The 24,508-nt window shown below is 51.6% G+C and overlaps 1 protein-coding gene across 3 annotated transcripts in view; it reads left to right on the forward strand.

Moving 5' to 3' along the window:
• Positions 1-23,988, forward strand: part of LOC134990740 (transmembrane and ubiquitin-like domain-containing protein 1) — a 74,610-nt gene extending 50,622 nt beyond the window's left edge. For 2 of the 3 annotated variants that reach the window (XM_063950713.1, XM_063950714.1), the window contains exon 3: positions 417-920. In XM_063950713.1, the coding sequence (XP_063806783.1) occupies positions 417-759 (343 nt within the window). In that variant the 3' untranslated portion in view covers positions 760-920. Of the gene's footprint in view, positions 1-416; positions 921-23,617 lie in introns of those variants that run through there. The other variant, XR_010195416.1, reaches the window with a different exon arrangement.
• The last annotated feature ends 520 nt before the right edge of the window (positions 23,989-24,508 follow it).

Here is a 24,508-nt window from a genome sequence, read left to right on the forward strand (position 1 = left end):
CCGACCAGTCAGACTCAAGGAAGGAAAATATATTTTCAGATACATCAGAGAGTCGGCCTGATGCGTGTGCAGAAATGTGTCATGGACTTGTTGCAGCTCGGTCATGCTCCTGGTATAAAATGAGTTGGCCACCACTGGCCTAGGTCATCAATCTGAGTAGTCTTGCTCAACAGTTCAGTCCTTGTACGATGTACCTGATGTCTGTAAAGTGATTTTGAGTTCTGCGGGGGGAAAGAAGAGCTGTATTTCTGTGTTCCAGATTCTGGCCACTGGTTACCACCTGGGAATTGTGCCATACACTACTATAATGCCTCATTTAGTGTCACGGCTTTCCGGAAGGGGATCCTTAATGGATAAATGATGCCATGTTGTATTAGTCTGTCCTGATCACAATTTCTTGCTTTTCCCTGATACAGGAGCCAGTTTCCGGAACAGGAGTCGCGCGTCCGCCTCATCTACCAAGGCCAGCTCCTGCGAGATGACTCTCAAAGTGTGGCGTCTCTCCAGCTTACAGACGGCTGTGTGCTTCATTGCCACATCTCTCCCCATGCATCACCTTCAGGACGTAGTGGTGCCGAGCTGGACCAGGTCCCTCTAAACATTGGTAGTCTGCTGGTGCCACTACTCGGACTGGTTCTATTCATCCTGTGGTACTGCCAGCTACAGTACCCCAATTTGTTTACTGCTACAGCCACAGCGTGCCTGGGTCTCATCACCCTGCTGGTGACGGTTATGGCTCTTTCCTCGTACCGTAGGTAGTGCATCAGACACACTAGGAATGAGGCCTCCATTATTCCCTATTCATCAGAAGAATGAGAGACAGTCCTGGGGAGCAGGGGAAGGTCATAGACCAAGGACAAGCTCCTGTAACTCGCCCAACCCTGGATTCTCCAGAAGAATAAACTATGTAAGATACCTGTGCTGTGCTTCACCTGTCTATTATTCTGCTGCCTCCACACCCACCAGGTACACCCACCAGGTACACCCACCAAGTACACCCACCAGGTACACACTGCTTCTCCGCTCCTACATATTTTTTATCACTACAGGGTGCTTTGTCATTGCATTTTGTAGGAATGGACCCAGGCTTTAGGTAAATAGGCTTGTGCATTACACACACTGTGACACACAACCTGCCCAAGAGCTCTCGGTGTAACTTTCATAAATCAACTGTCCAAGGGCTGGCAATGTAATCACATATTCCTCTCCCCGAGTGCAGTACTATACACCAAGCCGCGTGTAGCTCACATATTCCTCTCCCCGAGTGCAGTACTATACACCAAGCCACGTGTAGCTCACATATTCCTCTCCCCGAGTGCAGTACTATACACCAAGCCGCGTGTAGCTCACATATTCCTCTCCCCGAGTGCAGTACTGTACACCAAGCCGCGTGTAGCTCACATATTCCTCTCCCCGAGTGCAGTACTATACACCAAGCCACGTGTAGCTCACATATTCCTCTCCCCGAGTGCAGTACTATACACCAAGCCGCGTGTAGCTCACATATTCCTCTCCCCGAGTGCAGTACTATACACCAAGCCACGTGTAGCTCACATATTCCTCTCCCCGAGTGCAGTACTATACACCAAGCCGCGTGTAGCTCACATATTCCTCTCCCAGAGTGCAGTACTATACACCAAGCCGCGTGTAGCTCACATATTCCTCTCCCCGAGTGCAGTACTATACACCAAGCCGCGTGTAGCTCACATATTCCTCTCCCCGAGTGCAGTACTATACACCAAGCCGCGTGTAGCTCACGTATTCCTCTCCCCGAGTGCAGTACTATACACCAAGCCGCGTGTAGCTCACATGTTCCTCTCCCCGAGTGCAGTACTGTACACCAAGCCGCGTGTAGCTCACATATTCCTCTCCCCGAGTGCAGTACTGTACACCAAGCCGCGTGTAGCTCACATGTTCCTCTCCCCGAGTGCAGTACTGTACACCAAGCCGCGTGTAGGTAACATATTCCTCTCCCCGAGTGCAGTACTTTACACCTAGCCGCGTGTAGCTCACATATTCCTCTCCCAGAGTGCAGTACTATACACCAAGCCGCGTGTAGCTCACATATTCCTCTCCCCGAGTGCAGTACTATACACCAAGCCGCGTGTAGCTCACATATTCCTCTCCCACAGTGCAGTACTATACACCAAGCCGCGTGTAGCTCACACATTCCTCTCCCCGAGTGCAGTACTATACACCAAGCCGCGTGTAGCTCACATATTCCTCTCCCCGAGTGCAGTACTATACACTAAGCCGCGTGTAGCTCACATATTCCTCTCCCAGAGTGCAGTACTATACACCAAGCCGCATGTAGCTCACATATTCCTCTCCCCGAGTGCAGTACTATACACCAAGCCGCGTGTAGCTCACATATTCCTCTCCCACAGTGCAGTACTATACACCAAGCCGCGTGTAGCTCACACATTCCTCTCCCCGAGTGCAGTACTATACACCAAGCCGCGTGTAACTCACACATTCCTCTCCCCGAGTGCAGTACTGTACACCAAGCCGCGTGTAATTCACACATTCCTCTCCCCGAGTGCAGTACTATACACCAAGCCGCGTGTAGCTCACATATTCCTCTCCCCGAGTGCAGTACTATACACCAAGCCGCGTGTAGCTCACATATTCCTCTCCCCGAGTGCAGTACTGTACACCAAGCCGCGTGTAACTCACATATTCCTCTCCCCGAGTGCAGTACTGTACACCAAGCCGCGTGTAGCTCACATATTCCTCTCCCCGAGTGCAGTACTGTACACCAAGCCGCGTGTAACTCACATATTCCTCTCCCCGAGTGCAGTACTGTACACCAAGCCGCGTGTAGCTCACATATTCCTCTCCCCGAGTGCAGTACTGTACACCAAGCCGCGTGTAGCTCACACATTCCTCTCACCGAGTGCAGTACTGTACACCAAGCCGCGTGTAGCTCACACATTCCTCTCACCGAGTGCAGTACTGTACACCAAGCCGCGTGTAGCTCACATATTCCTCTCCCCGAGTGCAGTACTGTACACCAAGCCGTGTGTAGCTCCCATATTCCTCTCCCCGAGTGCAGTACTGTACACCAAGCCGCATGTAGCTCCCATATTCCTCTCCCCGAGTGCAGTACTGTACACCAAGCCGCATGTAGCTCACATATTCCTCTCCCAGAGTGCAGTACTGTACACCAAGCCACGTGTAGCTCCCATATTCCTCTCCCCGAGTGCAGTACTGTACACCAAGCCGCGTGTAGCTCACATATTCCTCTCCCCGAGTGCAGTACTGTACACCAAGCCGCATGTAGCTCACACATTCCTCTCCCCGAGTGCAGTACTATACACCAAGCCGCATGTAGCTCACATATTCCTCTCCCCGAGTGCAGTACTGTACACCAAGCCGCGTGTAGCTCACATATTCCTCTCCCCGAGTGCAGTACTGTACACCAAGCCGCATGTAGCTCACACATTCCTCTCCCCGAGTGCAGTACTATACACCAAGCCGCATGTAGCTCACACATTCCTCTCCCCGAGTGCAGTACTATACACCAAGCCGCATGTAGCTCACATATTCCTCTCCCCGAGTGCAGTACTATACACCAAGCCGCGTGTAGCTCACGTATTCCTCTCCCCGAGTGCAGTACTATACACCAAGCCGCGTGTAGCTCACATATTCCTCTCCCCGAGTGCAGTACTATACACCAAGCCACGTGTAGCTCACATATTCCTCTCCCCGAGTGCAGTACTATACACCAAGCCACGTGTAGCTTTCATATTCCTCTCCCCGAGTGCAGTACTGTACACCAAGCCGCGTGTAGCTCACATATTCCTCTCCCCGAGTGCAGTACTATACACCAAGCCACGTGTAGCTTTCATATTCCTCTCCCCGAGTACAGTACTATACACCAAGCCACGTGTAGCTCACATATTCCTCTCCCTGAGTGCAGTACTATACACCAAGCCGTGTGTAGCTCACACATTCCTCTCCTTGAGTGCAGTACTATACACCAAGCCGCGTGTAGCTCACGCATTCCTCTCCCCGAGTGCAGTACTATACACCAAGCCGCGTGTAGCTCACATATTCCTCTCCCCGAGTGCAGTACTATACACCAAGCCACGTGTAGCTCACATATTCCTCTCCGAGTGCAGTACTATACACCAAGCCACGTGTAGCTCACACATTCCTCTCCTTGAGTGCAGTACTATACACCAAGCCACGTGTAGCTCACATATTCCTCTCCCTGAGTGCAGTACTATACACAAAGCCGCGTGTAGCTCACGCATTCCTCTCCCCGAGTGCAGTACTATACACCAAGCCGCGTGTAGCTCACATATTCCTCTCCCCGAGTGCAGTACTATACACCAAGCCGCGTGTAGCTCACATATTCCTCTCCCCGAGTGCAGTACTATACACCAAGCCACGTGTAGCTCACATATTCCTCTCCCCGAGTGCAGTACTATACACCAAGCCACGTGTAGCTCACATATTCCTCTCCCCGAGTGCAGTACTGTACACCAAGCCGCGTGTAGGTCACATATTCCTCTCCCACAGTGCAGTACTGTACACCAAGCCGCGTGTAGCTCACATATTCCTCTCCCCGAGTGCAGTACTGTACACCAAGCCGCGTGTAGGTCACATATTCCTCTCCCACAGTGCAGTACTGTACACCAAGCCACGTGTAGCTCACATATTCCTCTCCCCGAGTGCAGTACTGTACACCAAGCCGCGTGTAGCTCACATATTCCTCTCCCCGAGTGCAGTACTATACACCAAGCCACGCATAACTCACATATTCCTCTCCCCGAGTGCAGTACTGTACACCAAGCCACGTGTAGCTCACATATTCCTCTCCCCGAGTGCAGTACTACACACCAAGCCGCGTGTAGCTCACATATTCCTCTCCCACAGTGCAGTACTATACACCAAGCCGCGTGTAGCTCACACATTCCTCTCCCCGAGTGCAGTACTATACACCAAGCCACGTGTAGCTCACATATTCCTCTCCCCGAGTGCAGTACTATACACCAAGCCACGTGTAGCTCACATATTCCTCTCCTCGAGTGCAGTACTGTACACCAAGCTGTGTGTAGCTCACATATTCCTCTCCCACAGTGCAGTACTGTACACCAAGCCGCGTGTAGCTCACATATTCCTCTCCCCGAGTGCAGTACTATACACCAAGCCACGTGTAGCTCACATATTCCTCTCCTCGAGTGCAGTACTACACACCAAGCCGCGTGTAGCTCACATATTCCTCTCCCCGAGTGCAGTACTATACACCAAGCCGCGTGTAGCTCACATATTCCTCTCCTCGAGTGCAGTACTGTACACCAAGCCACGTGTAGCTCACATATTCCTCTCCCCGAGTGCAGTACTATACACCAAGCCGCATGTAGCTCACATATTCCTCTCCCCGAGTGCAGTACTACACACCAAGCCGCGTGTAGCTCACATATTCCTCTCCCACAGTGCAGTACTATACACCAAGCCACGTGTAGCTCACATATTCCTCTCCCCGAGTGCAGTACTATACACCAAGCCGCGTGTAGCTCACATATTCCTCTCCCACAGTGCAGTACTATACACCAAGCCGCGTGTAGCTCACATATTCCTCTCCCAGAGTGCAGTACTATACACCAAGCTGTGTGTAGCTCACATATTCCTCTCCCCGAGTGCAGTACTATACACCAAGCCGCGTGTAGCTCACATGTTCCTCTCCTCGAGTGCAGTACTATACACCAAGCCGCGTGTAGCTCACATATTCCTCTCCCCGAGTGCAGTACTGTACACCAAGCCACGTGTAGCTCACATATTCCTCTCCCCGAGTGCAGTACTGTACACCAAGCCGCGTGTAGCTCACACATTCCTCTCCCACAGTGCAGTACTATACACCAAGCCACGTGTAGCTCCCATATTCCTCTCCCCGAGTGCAGTACTATACACCAAGCCGCATGTAGCTCACATATTCCTCTCCCCGAGTGCAGTACTGTACACCAAGCCACGTGTAGCTCACATATTCCTCTCCCACAGTGCAGTACTATACACCAAGCCGCGTGTAGCTCACATATTCCTCTCCCACAGTGCAGTACTATACACCAAGCCGCGTGTAGCTCACATATTCCTCTCCCACAGTGCAGTACTATACACCAAGCCACGTGTAGCTCACATATTCCTCTCCCACAGTGCAGTACTGTACACCAAGCCGCGTGTAGCTCACATATTCCTCTCCCCGAGTGCAGTACTGTAGACCAAGCCACGTGTAGCTCACATATTCCTCTCCCACAGTGCAGTACTATACACCAAGCCGCGTGTAGCTCACATATTCCTCTCCCACAGTGCAGTACTATACACCAAGCCGCGTGTAGCTCACATATTCCTCTCCCACAGTGCAGTACTATACACCAAGCCACGTGTAGCTCACATATTCCTCTCCCCGAGTGCAGTACTGTACACCAAGCCGCGTGTAGCTCACATATTCCTCTCCCACAGTGCAGTACTATACACCAAGCCACGTGTAGCTCACATATTCCTCTCCCACAGTGCAGTACTATACACCAAGCCACGTGTAGCTCACATATTCCTCTCCCCGAGTGCAGTACTATACACCAAGCCACGTGTAGCTCACATATTCCTCTCCCCGAGTGCAGTACTGTACACCAAGCCGCGTGTAGCTCACATTTCTCTGACGTCCTAGTGGATGCTGGGAACTCCGTAAGGACCATGGGGAATAGACGGCTCCGCAGGAGACTGGGCACATCTAAAGAAAGAATTAGGACTATCTGGTGTGCACTGGCTCCTCCCCCTATGACCCTCCTCCAAGCCTCAGTTAGATTTCTGTGCCCGGCTGAGCTGGATGCACACTAGGGGCTCTCCTGAGCTCCTAGAAAGAAAGTATAATTTAAAGCGCTTACACGTTTATCAAAACAGGTGGCACTACCGTCTCCGGATACGGCCGCCCTAAAGGATCCTGCCGATAGAAAGCAGGAAGCTACCCTAAAAGCTATATATACACACACGGGCATTATATTGCGACCAGCGATTGCATCAGCATGGATGTGCAGTGCTGCTGCTGCGTGGTCAGATTCCCTGTTGGATAATATTGATACCCTAGATAGGGACAATATTTTGCTGACAGTAGAGCATATAAAAGACGCTGTCTTATACATGCGTGATGCACAGAGGGATATTTGCCGGCTGGCATCAAAAATAAGTTCAATGTCCATTGCCGCCAGAAGGGGGTTATGGACTCGGCAGTGGTCCGGTGATGCCGATTCAAAAGGCACATGGAAGTTTTGCCTTATAAGGGGGTAGAACTGTTTGGGGATGGTCTCTCAGACCTCGTTTCCACAGCTACGGCTGGGAAATCGACATTTTTGCCACAAGCTACCCCACAGCAAAAGTAAGCACCGTATTATCAAGTACAGTCCTTTCGGCCCCAAAAACACAAGAGGGCTCGAGGCGCGTCCTTTCTACCGAGAGGCAAAGGTAGAGGGAAAAAGCTGCAGCATACAGCCAGTTCCCAAGAGCAAAAGTCCTCCCCCGCGTCCGGTAAGTCCACAGCATGACGCTGGGGCTTCACAGGCGGACCCGGGTACGGTGGGGGCTCGTCTCAGAAATATCAGCACACAGTGGGCTCTCTCACAGGTGGATCCCTGGACCCTTCAAGTAGTATCTCAGGGGTACAGGCTGGAATTCGAGACATCCCCCCCCCCCCCCGCCGTTTTCTAAAATCTGCCTTACCCGCAACTCCCTCTGCCAGGGAGGCAGTGTTGGTGGCTATCCAAAAACTGTATTCACAGCAAGTGATTGTCAAGGTACCCCTCCTTCAGCAAGGAAAGGGTTACTATTCCACAATGTTTGTGGTACCGAAACCGGACGGTTCGGTGAGACCCATCTTAAATTTAAAAGCCTTGAACACATATCAAAAAGTTCAAGTTCAAGATGGAATCGCTCAGGGCGGTTATTGCGAGCCTGGAAGAGGGGGATTACATGGTCTCCCTGGACATCAAGGATGCGTACTTACATGTCCCCATTTACCCTCCTCACCAGGAGTACCTCAGATTTGTGGTACAGGACTGTCACTATCAGTTCCAGACGCTGCCGTTTGGGTTATCCAAGGCACCGAGGGTCTTTACCAAGGTAATGGCCGAAATGATGATACTCCTTCGCAAGAAGGGAGTTTTAATTATCCCGTACTTGGACGATCTCCTGATAAAGGCGAGGTCCAAAGAACAGTTGGTAGTGGGCTTAGCACTTTCTCGGGAAGTGCTACAACAGCACGGCTGGATTCTCAATATTCCAAAGTCACAGCTGGTCCCGACGACACGTCTTCTGTTCCTGGGAATGATTCTGGACACAGACCAGAAAAAAGTGTTTCTTCCAGTGGAAAAAGCCGAGGAGTTGTCATCTCTAGTCAGACACCTCCTAAAACCAGGACAGGTGTCGGTACATCAATGCACACGAGTCCTGGGAAAAATGGTCGCTTCGTACGAAGCAATTCCATTCGGAAGGTTCCACGCAAGGACTTTCCAGTGGGACCTGTTGGACAAATGGTCCGGGTCCCATCTCCAGATGCAACAGCGGATAACCCTGTCGGCAAGGACCAGGATGTCGCTGCTGTGGTGGCTGCAGAGGGCTCATCTACTAGAGGGCCGCAGATTCGGAATACAGGACTGGGTCCTGGTGACCACGGATGCCAGCCTTCGGGGCTGGGGGGCAGTCACACAGGGAAGAAATTTCCAAGGACTGTGGTCAGATCAGGAGATTTCGCTTCACATAAATATTCTGGAGCTAAGGGCCATCTACAATGCCCTAAGCCAAGCAAGGCCCCTGCTTCAGAACCAGTCGGTACTGATTCAATCAGACAACATCACGGCGGTCGCCCATGTAAACAGACAGGGCGGCACAAGAAGCAGGAGGGCAATGGCAGAAGCCACAAGGATTCTCCGATGGGCGGAAAATCATGTGTTAGCACTGACAGCAGTGTTCATTCCGGGAGTGGACAACTGGGAAGCAGACTTCCTCAGCAGGCACGACCTCCACCCGGGAGAATGGGGACTTCATCCAGAAGTCTTCCAAATGATTGTACACCGGTGGGAAAGACCACAGGTGGACATGATGGCGTCCCGCCTCAACAAAAAGCTAAAAAGATATTGCGCCAGGTCAAGGGACCCTCAGGCGATCGCTGTGGACGCTCTAGTAACGCCGTGGGTGTACCAGTCGGTTTATGTGTTTCCTCCTCTGCCTCTCATTCCCAAGGTACTGAGAATAATACGAAGGCGAGGAGTGAAAACTATACTCGTGGTTCCGGATTGGCCAAGAAGAGCTTGGTACCCGGAACTTCAAGAGATGCTTTCAGAGGACCCTTGGCCTCTGCCGCTCAGACAGGACCTGCTGCAGTAGGGGCCCTGTCTGTTCCAAGACTTACCGCGGCTGCGTTTGACGGCATGGCGGTTGAACACCGGATCCTGAAGGAAAAGGGTATTCCGGAGGAAGTCATTCCTACCCTGATCAAAGCCAGGAAGGATGTCACCGCGAACCATTATCACCGCATTTGGCGAAAATATGTTGCGTGGTGTGAGGCCAGGAAGGCCCCAACGGAGGAATTTCAACTGGGTCGATTCCTGCATTTCCTGCAAACAGGGGTGACGTTGGGCCTCAAATTGGGGTCCATTAAGGTCCAGATTTCGGCCCTGTCGATTTTGTTCCAGAAAGAACTGGCTTCCCTGCCTGAAGTTCAGACTTTTGTCAAGGGAGTTCTGCATATTCAGCCTCCTTTTGTGCCCCCAGTGGCACCTTGGGATCTCAATGTGGTTTTGGAGTTCCTGAAATCACATTGGTTTGAACCACTTAAGACTGTGGATTTGAAATATCTCACGTGGAAAGTGGTCATGCTGTTGGCCCTGGCTTCGGCCAGGCGTGTGTCAGAATTGGCGGCTTTGTCCTATAAAAGCCCTTATCTGATTTTCCATATGGATAGGGCAGAATTGAGGACTCGTCCTCAATTTCTCCCGAAGGTGGTATCAGCTTTTCACTTGAACCAACCTATTGTGGTGCCTGCGGCTACTGGGAACTTGGAGGATTCCAAGTTACTGGACGTAGTCAGGGCCCTGAAAATTTATGTTTCCAGGACGGCTGGAGTCGGGAAAACTGACTCGCTGTTTATCCTGTATGCACCCAACAAACTGGGTGCCCCTGCTTCTAAGCAGACTATTGCGCGCTGGATTTGTAGCACTATTCAGCTGGCGCATTTTGCGGTAGGACTACCGCAGCCTAAATCTGTAAAAGCCCATTCCACAAGGAAGGTGGGCTCTTCTTGGGCGGCTGCCCGAGGGGTCTCGGCTTTACAACTTTGCCGAGCTGCTACTTGGTCAGCGGCAAACACGTTTGCAAAATTCTACAAATTTGATATCCTGGCTGAGGAGTACCTTGAGTTCTCTCATTCGGTGCTGCAGAGTCATCCGCACTCTCCCGCCCGTTTGGGAGCTTTGGTATGACCCCATGGTCCTTACAGAGTTCCCAGCATCCACTAGGACGTCAGAGAAAATAAGAATTTACTCACCGGTAATTCTATTTCTCGTAGTCCGTAGTGGATGCTGGGCGCCCATCCCAAGTGCGGATTGTCTGCAATACTTGTACATAGTTATTGTTAACTAATTGGGTTATTATTGCGAGCCATCTGTTCAGAGGCTCCTTTTGTTATCATACTGTTAACCGGGGTTCCTATCACGAGTTATACGGTGTGATTGGTGTGGCTGGTATGAGTCTTACCCGGGATTCAAAATCCTTCCTTATTGTGTCAGCTCTTCCGGGCACAGTGTCCTAACTGAGGCTTGGAGGAGGGTCATAGGGGGAGGAGCCAGTGCACACCAGATAGTCCTAATTCTTTCTTTAGATGTGCCCAGTCTCCTGCGGAGCCGTCTATTCCCCATGGTCCTTACGGAGTTCCCAGCATCCACTACGGACTACGAGAAATAGAATTACCGGTGAGTAAATTCTTATTATTCCTCTCCCCGAGTGCAGTACTATACACCAAGCCACGCATAGCTCACATATTCCTCTCCCCGAGTGCAGTACTATACACCAAGCCGCGTGTAGCTCACATATTCCTCTCCCCGAGTGCAGTACTATACACCAAGCCGCGTGTAGCTCACACATTCCTCTCCCACAGTGCAGTACTATACACCAAGCCACGTGTAGGTCACATATTCCTCTCCCCGAGTGCAGTACTATACACCAAGCCACATGTAGCTCACATATTCCTCTCCCCGAGTGCAGTACTATACACCAAGCCGCGTGTAGCTCACATATTCCTCTCCCCGAGTGCAGTACTATACACCAAGCCGCGTGTAGCTCACACATTCCTCTCCCCGAGTGCAGTACTGTACACCAAGCCACGTGTAGCTCACACATTCCTCTCCCCGAGTGCAGTACTGTACACCAAGCCGTGTGTAGCTCACATATTCCTCTCCCCGAGTGCAGTACTGTACACCAAGCCACGTGTAGCTCACATATTCCTCTCCCCGAGTGCAGTACTGTACACCAAGCCGCGTGTAGCTCACATAATCCTCTCCCCGAGTGCAGTACTAAACACCAAGCCGCGTGTAGCTCACATATTCCTCTACCCGAGTGCAGTACTATACACCAAGCCGCGTGTAGCTCACATATTCCTCTACCCGAGTGCAGTACTATACACCAAGCCACGTGTAGCTCACATATTCCTCTCCCCGAGTGCAGTACTATACACCAAGCCACGTGTAGCTCACATATTCCTCTCCCCGAGTGCAGTACTATACACCAAGCCGCGTGTAGCTCACACATTCCTCTCCCCGAGTGCAGTACTATACACCAAGCCACGTGTAGCTCACATATTCCTCTCCCACAGTGCAGTACTATACACCAAGCCGCGTGTAGCTCACATATTCCTCTCCCCGAGTGCAGTACTATACACCAAGCCGCGTGTAGCTCACACATTCCTCTCCCCGAGTGCAGTACTATACACCAAGCCACGTGTAGCTCACATATTCCTCTCCCACAGTGCAGTACTATACACCAAGCCGCGTGTAGCTCACATATTCCTCTCCCCGAGTGCAGTACTATACACCAAGCCACGTGTAGCTCACATATTCCTCTCCCACAGTGCAGTACTATACACCAAGCCGCGTGTAGCTCACATATTCCTCTCCCCGAGTGCAGTACTATACACCAAGCCACGTGTAGCTCACATATTCCTCTCCCCGAGTGCAGTACTATACACCAAGCCACGTGTAGCTCACATATTCCTCTCCCCGAGTGCAGTACTATACACCAAGCCGCGTGTAGCTCACACATTCCTCTCCCCGAGTGCAGTACTATACACCAAGCCACGTGTAGCTCACATATTCCTCTCCCCGAGTGCAGTACTGTACACCAAGCCGCGTGTAGCTCACATATTCCTCTCCCCGAGTGCAGTACTATACACCAAGCCGCGTGTAGCTCACATATTCCTCTCCCCGAGTGCAGTACTGTACACCAAGCCGCGTGTAGCTCACATATTCCTCTCCCCGAGTGCAGTACTATACACCAAGCCGCGTGTAGCTCACATATTCCTCTCCCCGAGTGCAGTACTGTACACCAAGCCGCGTGTAGGTAACATATTCCTCTCCCCGAGTGCAGTACTATACACCAAGCCGCGTGTAGCTCACATATTCCTCTCCCCGAGTGCAGTACTATACACCAAGCCGCGTGTAGCTCACATATTCCTCTCCCCGAGTGCAGTACTATACACCAAGCCGCGTGTAGCTCACATATTCCTCTCCCCGAGTGCAGTACTATACACCAAGCCGCGTGTAGCTCACATATTCCTCTCCCCGAGTGCAGTACTATACACCAAGCCGCGTGTAGCTCACATATTCCTCTCCCAGAGTGCAGTACTGTACACCAAGCCGCGTGTAGCTCACATATTCCTCTCCCCGAGTGCAGTACTATACACCAAGCCACGTGTAGCTCACATATTCCTCTCCCCGAGTGCAGTACTATACACCAAGCAGCATGTAGGTCACATATTCCTCTCCCCGAGTGCAGTACTGTACACCAAGCCACGTGTAGCTCACATATTCCTCTCCCACAGTGCAGTACTATACACCAAGCCACGTGTAGCTCACATATTCCTCTCCCACAGTGCAGTACTATACACCAAGCCACGTGTAGCTCACATATTCCTCTCCCCGAGTGTAGTACTATACACCAAGCCGCGTGTAGCTCACATATTCCTCTCCCCGAGTGCAGTACTACACACCAAGCCGCGTGTAGCTCACATATTCCTCTCCCCGAGTGCAGTACTGTACACCAAGCCGCGTGTAGCTCACATATTCCTCTCCCCGAGTGCAGTACTGTACACCAAGCCACGTGTAGCTCACACATTCCTCTCCCCGAGTGCAGTACTATACACCAAGCCGCGTGTAGCTCACACATTCCTCTCCCCGAGTGCAGTACTGTACACCAAGCCGTGTGTAGCTCACATATTCCTCTCCCCGAGTGCAGTACTATACACCAAGCCATGTGTAGCTCACATATTCCTCTCCCCGAGTGCAGTACTATACACCAAGCCGCGTGTAACACACATATTCCTCTCCCCGAGTGCAGTACTATACACCAAGCCGCGTGTAGCTCACATATTCCTCTCCCCGAGTGCAGTAGTATACACCAAGCTGTGTGTAGCTCACATATTCCTCTCCCAGAGTGCAGTACTATACACCAAGCTGTGTGTAGCTCACATATTCCTCTCCCAGAGTGCAGTACTATACACCAAGCCGCGTGTAGCTCACATATTCCTCTCCCCGAGTGCAGTACTATACACCAAGCCACGTGTAGCTCACATATTCCTCTCCCCGAGTGCAGTACTATACACCAAGCCACGTGTAGCTCACATATTCCTCTCCCCGAGTGCAGTACTGTACACCAAGCCGCGTTGAGCTCACATATTCCTCTCCCCGAGTGCAGTACTATACACCAAGCCGCGTGTAGCTCACATATTCCTCTCCCCGAGTGCAGTACTATACACCAAGCCACGTGTAGCTCACATATTCCTCTCCCACAGTGCAGTACTGTACACCAAGCTGTGTGTAGCTCACATATTCCTCTCCCCGAGTGCAGTACTGTACACCAAGCCACGTTGAGCTCACATATTCCTCTCCCCTAGTGCAGTACTATACACCAAGCTGCGTGTAGCTCACATATTCCTCTCCCCGAGTGCAGTACTATACACCAAGCTGCGTGTAGCTCACATATTCCTCTCCCCGAGTGCAGTACTATACACCAAGCCGCGTGTAGCTCACATATTCCTCTCCCCGAGTGCAGTACTGTACACCAAGCCACGTGTAGCTCACATATTCCTCTCCCCGAGTGCAGTACTATACACCAAGCCGCGTGTAGCTCACATATTCCTCTCCCCGAGTGCAGTACTGTACACCAAGCCGTGTGTAGCTCACATATTCCTCTCCCCGAGTGCAGTACTATACACCAAGCCGTGTGTAGCTCACATATTCCTCTCCCCGAGTGCAGTACTATACACCAAGCCGCGTGTAACACACATATTCCTCTCCCCGAGTGCAGTACTATACACCAAGCCGCGTGTAGCTCACATATTCCTCTCCCCGAGTGCAGTAGTATACACCAAGCTGTGTGTAGCTCACATATTCCTCTCCCACAGTGCAGTACTATACACCAAGCTGTGTGTAGCTCACATATTCCTCTCCCAGAGTGCAGTACTATACACCAAGCCACGTGTAGCTCACATATTCCTCTCCCACAGTGCAGTACTGTACACCAAGCTGTGTGTAGCTCACATATTCCTCTCCCCGAGTGCAGTACTGTACACCAAGCCGCGTTGAGCTCACATATTCCTCTCCCCGAGTGCAGTACTATACACCAAGCCGCGTGTAGCTCACATATTCCTCTCCCCGAGTGCAGTACTATACACCAAGCCACGTGTAGCTCACATATTCCTCTCCCCGAGTGCAGTACTATACACCAAGCCGCGTTGAGCTCACATATTCCTCTCCCCGAGTGCAGTACTGTACACCAAGCCGCGTGTAGCTCACATATTCCTCTCCCCTAGTGCAGTACTATACACCAAGCTGCGTGTAGCTCACATATTCCTCTCCCCGAGTGCAGTACTATACACCAAGCCGCGTGTAGCTCACATATTCCTCTCCCTGTGTGCAGTACTATACACCAAGCTGCGTGTAGTTCACATATTCCTCTCCCCGAGTGCAGTACTACACACCAAGCCGCGTGTAGCCCACATATTCCTCTCCCCGAGTGCAGTACTATACACCAAGCCGCGTGTAGCTCACGTATTCCTCTCCCACAGTGCAGTACTATACACCAAGCCACGTGTAGCTCACATATTCCTCTCCCCGAGTGCAGTACTATACACCAAGCCGCGAGTAGGTCACATATTCCTCTCCCCGAGTGCAGTACTATACACCAAGCCGCGTGTAGCTCACATATTCCTCTCCCCGAGTGCAGTACTATACACCAAGCCACGTGTAGCTCACATATTCCTCTCCCACAGTGCAGTACTGTACACCAAGCTGCGTGTAGCTCACATATTCCTCTCCCCGAGTGCAGTACTGTACACCAAGCCACGTGTAGCTCACATATTCCTCTCCCCGAGTGCAGTACTGTACACCAAGCCGCGTTGAGCTCACATATTCCTCTCCCCTAGTGCAGTACTATACACCAAGCTGCGTGTAGCTCACATATTCCTCTCCCCGAGTGCAGTACTGTACACCAAGCCGCGTGTAGCTCACATATTCCTCTCCCCGAGTGCAGTACTGTACACCAAGCCACGTGTAGCTCACATATTCCTCTCCCTGAGTGCAGTACTATACACCAAGCCGCGTGTAGCTCACATATTCCTCTCCCCGAGTGCAGTACTATACACCAAGCCACGTGTAGCTCACATATTCCTCTCCCACAGTGCAGTACTGTACACCAAGCCGCGTGTAACTCACACATTCCTCTCCCCGAGTGCAGTACTATACACCAAGCCACGTGTAGCTCACATATTCCTCTCCCCGAGTGCAGTACTGTACACCAAGCCGCGTTGAGCTCACATATTCCTCTCCCCGAGTGCAGTACTGTACACCAAGCTACGTGTAGCTCACATATTCCTCTCCCCGAGTGCAGTACTATACACCAAGCCGCGTGTAGCTCACATATTCCTCTCCCCGAGTGCAGTACTATACACCAAGCCACGTGTAGCTCACATATTCCTCTCCCACAGTGCAGTACTGTACACCAAGCTGTGTGTAGCTCACATATTCCTCTCCCCGAGTGCAGTACTGTACACCAAGCCGCGTTGAGCTCACATATTCCTCTCCCCGAGTGCAGTACTATACACCAAGCTGCGTGTAGCTCACATATTCCTCTCCCCGAGTGCAGTACTATACACCAAGCCGCGTGTAGCTCACATATTCCTCTCCCCGAGTGCAGTACTACACACCAAGCAGCGTGTAGCCCACATATTCCTCTCCCCGAGTGCAGTACTGTACACCAAGCTGCGTGTAGTTCACATATTCCTCTCCCCGAGTGCAGTACTACACACCAAGCCGCGTGTAGCCCACATATTCCTCTCCCCGAGTGCAGTACTATACACCAAGCCGCGTGTAGCTCACATATTCCTCTCCCACAGTGCAGTACTATACACCAAGCCGCGTGTAGGTCACATATTCCTCTCCCCGAGTGCAGTACTGTACACCAAGCCGCGTGTAGCTCACGTATTCCTCTCCCCGAGTGCAGTACTATACACCAAGCCGCGTGTAGCTCACATATTCCTCTCCCCGAGTGCAGTACTATACACCAAGCCACGTGTAGCTCACATATTCCTCTCCCCGAGTGCAGTACTATACACCAAGCCGCGTGTAGCTCACATATTCCTCTCCCAGAGTGCAGTACTATACACCAAGCTGCGTGTAGCTCACATATTCCTCTCCCCGAGTGCAGTACTACACACCAAGCCGCATGTAGCTCACATATTCCTCTCCCCGAGTGCAGTACTATACACCAAGCCGCGTGTAGCTCACATATTCCTCTCCCCGAGTGCAGTACTACACACCAAGCCGCATGTAGCTCACATATTCCTCTCCCCGAGTGCAGTACTATACACCAAGCCGCATGTAGCTCACATATTCCTCTCCCCGAGTGCAGTACTATACACCAAGCCACGTGTAACTCACATATTCCTCTCCCCGAGTGCAGTACTGTACACCAAGCCGCGTGTAGCTCACATATTCCTCTCCCAGAGTGCAGTACTATACACCAAGCTGCGTGTAGCTCACATATTCCTCTCCCCGAGTGCAGTACTATACACCAAGCCGCGTGTAGCTCACATATTCCTCTCCCCGAGTGCAGTACTATACACCAAGCCACGTGTAGCTCCCATATTCCTCTCCCACAGTGCAGTACTATACACCAAGCCACGTGTAATTCACATATTCCTCTCCCCGAGTGCAGTACTATACACCAAGCCACGTGTAGCTCCCATATTCCTCTCCCACAGTGCAGTACTATACACCAAGCCACGTGTAATTCACATATTCCTCTCCCCGAGTGCAGTACTATACACCAAGCCACGTGTAGCTCACATATTCCTCTCCCAGAGTGCAGTACTATACACCAAGCTGCGTGTAGCTCACATATTCCTCTCCCCGAGTGCAGTACTATACACCAAGCCGCGTGTAGCTCACATATTCCTCTCCCCGAGTGCAGTACTATACACCAAGCCACGTGTAGCTCCCATATTCCTCTCCCACAGTGCAGTACTATACACCAAGCCACGTGTAATTCACATATTCCTCTCCCCGAGTGCAGTACTATACACCAAGCCACGTGTAGCTCCCATATTCCTCTCCCACAGTGCAGTACTATACACCAAGCCACGTGTAATTCACATATTCCTCTCCCCGAGTGCAGTACTATACACCAAGCCGCGTGTAGCTCACATATTCCTCTCCCAGAGTGCAGTACTATACACCAAGCCGCATGTAGCTCACATATTCCTCTCCCCGAGTGCAGTACTATACACCAAGCCACGTGTAGCTCACATATTCCTCTCCCCGAGTGCAGTACTGTACACCAAGCCGCGTGTAGCCCACATATTCCTCTCCCCGAGTGCAGTACTATACACCAAGCCACGTGTAGCTCACATATTCCTCTCCCCGAGTGCAGTACTATACACCAAGCCGCGTGTAGCTCACATATTACTCTCCTCGAGTGCAGTACTATACACCAAGCCACGTGTAGCTCACATATTCCTCTCCCCGAGTGCAGTACTATACACCAAGCCGCGTGTAGCTCACATATTCCTCTCCCCGAGTGCAGTACTGTACACCAAGCCGCGTGTAGCTCACATATTCCTCTCCCCGAGTGCAGTACTATACACCAAGCCGCATGTAGCTCACATATTCCTCTCCCACAGTGCAGTACTATACACCAAGCCGCGTGTAACACACATATTCCTCTCCCCGAGTGCAGTACTGTACACCAAGCCGCGTGTAGCTCACATATTCCTCTCCCCGAGTGCAGTACTATACACCAAGCCACGTGTAGCTCACATATTCCTCTCCCCGAGTGCAGTACTGTACACCAAGCCACGTGTAGCTCACATATTCCTCTCCCCGAGTGCAGTACTGTACACCAAGCCGCGTGTAGCTCACATATTCCTCTCCCAGAGTGCAGTACTATACACCAAGCCACGTGTAGCTCACACATTCCTCTCCCGGAGTGCAGTACTATACACCAAGCCACGTGTAGCTCACATATTCCTCTCCCCGAGTGCAGTACTATACACCAAGCCACGTGTAGCTCACACATTCCTCTCCCGGAGTGCAGTACTATACACCAAGCCGCGTGTAACACCCATATTCCTCTCCCCGAGTGCAGTACTATACACCAAGCCGCGTGTAGCTCACATATTCCTCTCCCCGAGTGCAGTACTATACACCAAGCCGCGTGTAACTCACCTATTCCTCTCCCCGAGTGCATTACTATACACCAAGCCGCGTGTAGCTCACATATTCCTCTCCCCGAGTGCAGTACTATACACCAAGCCGCGTGTAGCTCACATATTCCTCTCCCCGAGTGCAGTACTATACACCAAGCCGCGTGTAGCTCACATATTCCTCTCCCCGAGTGCAGTACTGTACACCAAGCCACGTGTAGCTCACATATTTCTCTCCCCGAGTGCAGTACTGTACACCAAGCCACGTGTAACTCACATATTCCTCTCCCCGAGTGCAGTACTGTACACCAAGCCACGTGTAGCTCACATATTTCTCTCCCCGAGTGCAGTACTGTACACCAAGCCGCGTGTAGCTCACATATTCCTCTCCCCGAGTGCAGTACTGTACACCAAGCCACGTGTAACTCACATATTCCTCTCCCCGACTGCAGTACTATACACCAAGCCACGTGTAGCTCACATATTCCTCTCCCCGAGTGCAGTACTATACACTAAGCCGCGTGTAGCTCACATATTCCTCTCCCAGAGTGCAGTACTATACACCAAGCTGCGTGTAGCTCACATATTCCTCTCCCAGAGTGCAGTACTATACACTAAGCCGCGTGTAGCTCACATATTCCTCTCCCAGAGTGCAGTACTATACACCAAGCTGCGTGTAGCTCACATATTCCTCTCCCAGAGTGCAGTACTATACACCAAGCTGCGTGTAGCTCACATATTCCTCTCCCCGAGTGCAGTACTGTACACCAAGCCACATGTAGCTCACATATTCCTCTCCCCGAGTGCAGTACTATACACCAAGCCGCGTGTAGCTCACATATTCCTCTCCCCGAGTGCAGTACTATACACCAAGCCGCGTGTAGCTCACATATTCCTCTCCCCGAGTGCAGTACTACACACCAAGCCGCATGTAGCTCACATATTCCTCTCCCCGAGTGCAGTACTATACACCAAGCCGCGTGTAGCTCACATATTCCTCTCCCTGAGTGCAGTACTATACACCAAGCCACGTGTAGCTCACATATTCCTCTCCCCGAGTGCAGTACTATACACCAAGCTGCGTGTAGCTCACATATTCCTCTCCCCGAGTGCAGTACTATACACCAAGCTGCGTGTAGCTCACATATTCCTCTCCCCGAGTGCAGTACTATACACCAAGCTGCGTGTAGCTCACATATTCCTCTCCCCGAGTGCAGTACTATACACCAAGCCGCGTGTAGCTCACATATTCCTCTCCCCGAGTGCAGTACTATACACCAAGCCACGCATAGCTCACATATTCCTCTCCCCGAGTGCAGTACTATACACCAAGCTGCGTGTAGCTCACATATTCCTCTCCCCGAGTGCAGTACTATACACTAAGCCGCGTGTAGCTCACACATTCCTCTCCCCGAGTGCAGTACTGTACACCAAGCCGCGTGTAGCTCACATATTCCTCTCCCCGAGTGCAGTACTATACACCAAGCCACGTGTAGCTCACATATTCCTCTCCCCGAGTGCAGTACTGTACACCAAGCCGCGTGTAGCTCACATATTCCTCTCCCCGAGTGCAGTACTGTACACCAAGCCACGTGTAGCTCACATATTCCTCTCGCCGAGTGCAGTACTATACACCAAGCCGCGTGTAGCTCACATATTCCTCTCCCCGAGTGCAGTACTGTACACCAAGCCACGTGTAGCTCACATATTCCTCTCCCCGAGTGCAGTACTATACACCAAGCCGCGTGTAGGTCACATATTCCTCTCCTCGAGTGCAGTACTGTACACCAAGCCACGTGTAGCTCACATATTCCTCTCCCCGAGTGCAGTACCATACACCAAGCCGCGTGTAGGTCACATATTCCTCTCCCCGAGTGCAGTACTGTACACCAAGCCACGTGTAATTCACATATTCCTCTCTCCGAGTGCAGTACTGTACACCAAGCTACGTGTAGCTCACATAATCCTCTCCCCGAGTGCAGTACTATACACCAAGCCGCGAGTAGCTCACATATTCCTCTCCCCGAGTGCAGTACTATACACCAAGCCGCGTGTAGCTCACATATTCCTCTCCCCGAGTGCAGTACTGTACACCAAGCCACGCGTAGCTCACATATTCCTCTCCCAGAGTGCAGTACTATACACCAAGCCGTGTGTAGCTCACATATTCCTCTCCCCGAGTGCAGTACTATACACCAAGCCACGTGTAGCTCACATATTCCTCTCCCCGAGTGTAGTACTATGCACCAAGCCACATGTAGCTCACATATTCCTCTCCCCGAGTGCAGTACTATACACCAAGCCACGTGTAGCTCACATATTCCTCTCCCCGAGTGCAGTACTGTACACCAAGCCGCGTGTAGCCCACATATTCCTCTCCCCGAGTGCAGTACTGTACACCAAGCCACGTGTAGCTCACACATTCCTCTCCCCGAGTGCAGTACTGTACACCAAGCCACGTGTAGCTCACATATTCCTCTCCCCGAGTGCAGTACTATACACCAAGCCGCGTGTAGCTCACATATTCCTCTCCCCGAGTGCAGTACTATACACCAAGCCGCGTGTAGCTCACATATTCCTCTCCCCGAGTGCAGTACTATACACCAAGCCGCGTGTAACACACACATTCCTCTCCCTGAGTGCAGTACTGTACACCAAGCCGCATGTAGCTCACATATTCCTCTTCCCGAGTGCAGTACTGTACACCAAGCCGCGTGTAGCTCACATATTCCTCTCCCCGAGTGCAGTACTGTACACCAAGCCGCATGTAGCTCACATATTCCTCTCCCCGAGTGCAGTACTGTACACCAAGCCGCGTGTAGGTCACATATTCCTCTCCCCGAGTGCAGTACTATACACCAAGCCGCGTGTAGCTCACATATTCCTCTCCCCGAGTGCAGTACTATACACCAAGCCGCGTGTAGCTCACATATTCCTCTCCCCGAGTGCAGTACTATACACCAAGCCACGTGTAGCTCACATATTCCCCTCCCCGAGTGCAGTACTGTACACCAAGCCGCGTGTAGCTCACATATTCCTCTCCCCGAGTGCAGTACTGTACACCAAGCCGCGTGTAGCTCACATATTCCTCTCCCCGAGTGCAGTACTATACACCAAGCCACGTGTAACTCACATATTCCTCTCCCCGAGTGCAGTACTGTACACCAAGCCGCGTGTAGCTCACATATTCCTCTCCCCGAGTGCAGTACTGTACACCAAGCCGCGTGTAGCTCACATATTCCTCTCCCCGAGTGCAGTACTATACACCAAGCCGCGTGTAGCTCACATATTCCTCTCCCCGAGTGCAGTACTATACACCAAGCCACGTGTAGCTCACATATTCCTCTCCCACAGTGCAGTACTATACACCAAGCCGCGTGTAGCTCACATATTCCTCTCCCCGAGTGCAGTACTGTACACCAAGCCGCGTGTAGCTCACATATTCCTCTCCCCGAGTGCAGTACTATACACCAAGCCGCGTGTAGCTCACACATTCCTCTCCCGGAGTGCAGTACTATACACCAAGCCGTGTGTAGCTCACATATTCCTCTCCCCGAGTGCATTACTATACACCAAGCCGTGTGTAGCTCACATATTCCTCTCCCCGAGTGCAGTACTATACACCAAGCTACGTGTAATTCACATATTCCTCTCCCCTAGTGTAGTACTGTACCCCAAGCCGCGTGTAGCTCACATATTCCTCTCCCCGAGTGCAGTACTGTACCCCACGCCGCGTGTAGCTCACATATTCCTCTCCCCGAGTGCAGTACTATACACCAATCTGCGTGTAGCTCACATAGTCCTCTCCCCGAGTGCAGTGCTATACACCAAGCCACGTGTAGCTCACATAGTCCTATCCCCGAGTGCAGTACTATACACCAAGCCGCGTGTAGCTCACATATTCCTCTCCCCGAGTGCATTACTGCCGTTTCTCACCAATCTCTACATTCACCTCACCTGACACCGCTGTATCCCACCTGCACCAGACCCTAGAGAGTGCCCTTGATGAAGTTGCTCCAGCTACCCATCACACTCCACGTAGGCTTGGATGCCAACCATGGCACTCTAAATCAACAAGACACCTACAAAAACTGTCACGTAAAGTAGAACGTCAGTGGCGGAAATCTCAGAATCCAAGTGACTTTCTCACATATAAGGCTACCTACCACTCCTATCGTCAGGCCCTGGACTGTCACGATCCGGGTATCTGGACGCCATTACTTACCCTTCAGATGCCTCCTAAGGCTGGCTCAGCGTTCCAGGACCGGATCCCGCTGTTCCTGAGTTTCCACATGCAGAATGTCAGAGTGGTGATTTCATCAGCCGCGGCCTCCGCTGTGCCCGCGTGGTGAAATGTGCGCTTGTCAGTCTGGCGTCTCCTGTCCCCTGTGGCCGGCGTCGCCATTACTGTTTCAATTCTCACATGGATTACAAACCAAACTTCCCTCCAAGTGTCTGCATGGGCGCAGCCATCTTGGATTTTGTCATCTGATTATTTCCACCAATCTGCTGTCTGTATTGTTGATTTGCATAATTGCCTAGCCAACCCCTTCCTTGCTGCAGGTATAAGTATGCTGTGCCTGAGCAAGGAAGGCGTCAGTGCTTTGGTTGTCTAACCTAGTTCCAGTTTGTCTCTCTCCTGTGGTTGTCTTCCAGGTTCCAGCTCCTGTCTCCAGACTTCTGCTATAGAGACCCGCACCAGCATTCCATCTGCGGTGTAGCCTGACTCTCCGATCCATTCTGGACTCACCTGTTTCCAGTTACATCAATCACCTGCTTCCAGCTCAGCTTCCAGCAGTGTACAGCTTCTCTTAAAGGGCCGGTGTCCTTTCTGCAGTTTACCACTCTCCACCGGTATTATTATTTCACCGCTCTCAAACTCCAAACTTCATCAATCACCTGCTTCCAGCTAGGCTTCCAGCAGTGTACAGCTTCTCTTAAAGGGCCGGTGTCCTTTCTGCAGTTTACCACTCTCCACCGGTATTATTATTTCACCGCTCTCAAACTCCAAACTTCATTATTATTTCATCGCTCTCAAGTTCGTTTATTATTTAACTGGTTCCAGCCAGTATCCACTCCGTACCAACAACAGTCTGGTTCCAGCCAGTATCCACAGCAGCCGTTTTATCTTCAGCAACCCAGCCTTTCCTGGAACACCAGCTGGTACGATCCTGGGTTCTCTCCATTGCTACAGTCAGGCCTGGTAAGGACTTTCCAACTAGAAGATTATAAGAACTGTCTCACTCTACCAGTGCCTGTGGCCCTTGCCACCCTGTAGTACCCAGGAATTGTATTTATCCTCTGTTGACTTTTATGTTTCCTTTACTGCTGCTGTGTTACGGAATTTGTCATAATAAACATCATTGACTTTTATCCTGGTTGTCGTGGTCACGCCTTCGGGCAGTTATTCTACATGTTACTTACATGTCTAGGGGTCTGATACAACCTCCCAGGTTCCGTTACATCTCAGCCCCTACAACTGAGGCTGCCTCCCGTCAGCTCAGGCCCTCAGTTGTGACACTGGACACTGCCAAACAAACATATTTC

This window comes from Pseudophryne corroboree, unplaced genomic scaffold, assembly GCF_028390025.1.
Source record: "Pseudophryne corroboree isolate aPseCor3 unplaced genomic scaffold, aPseCor3.hap2 scaffold_1189, whole genome shotgun sequence".
In the NCBI taxonomy this organism is placed as follows: domain Eukaryota; kingdom Metazoa; phylum Chordata; class Amphibia; order Anura; family Myobatrachidae; genus Pseudophryne; species Pseudophryne corroboree.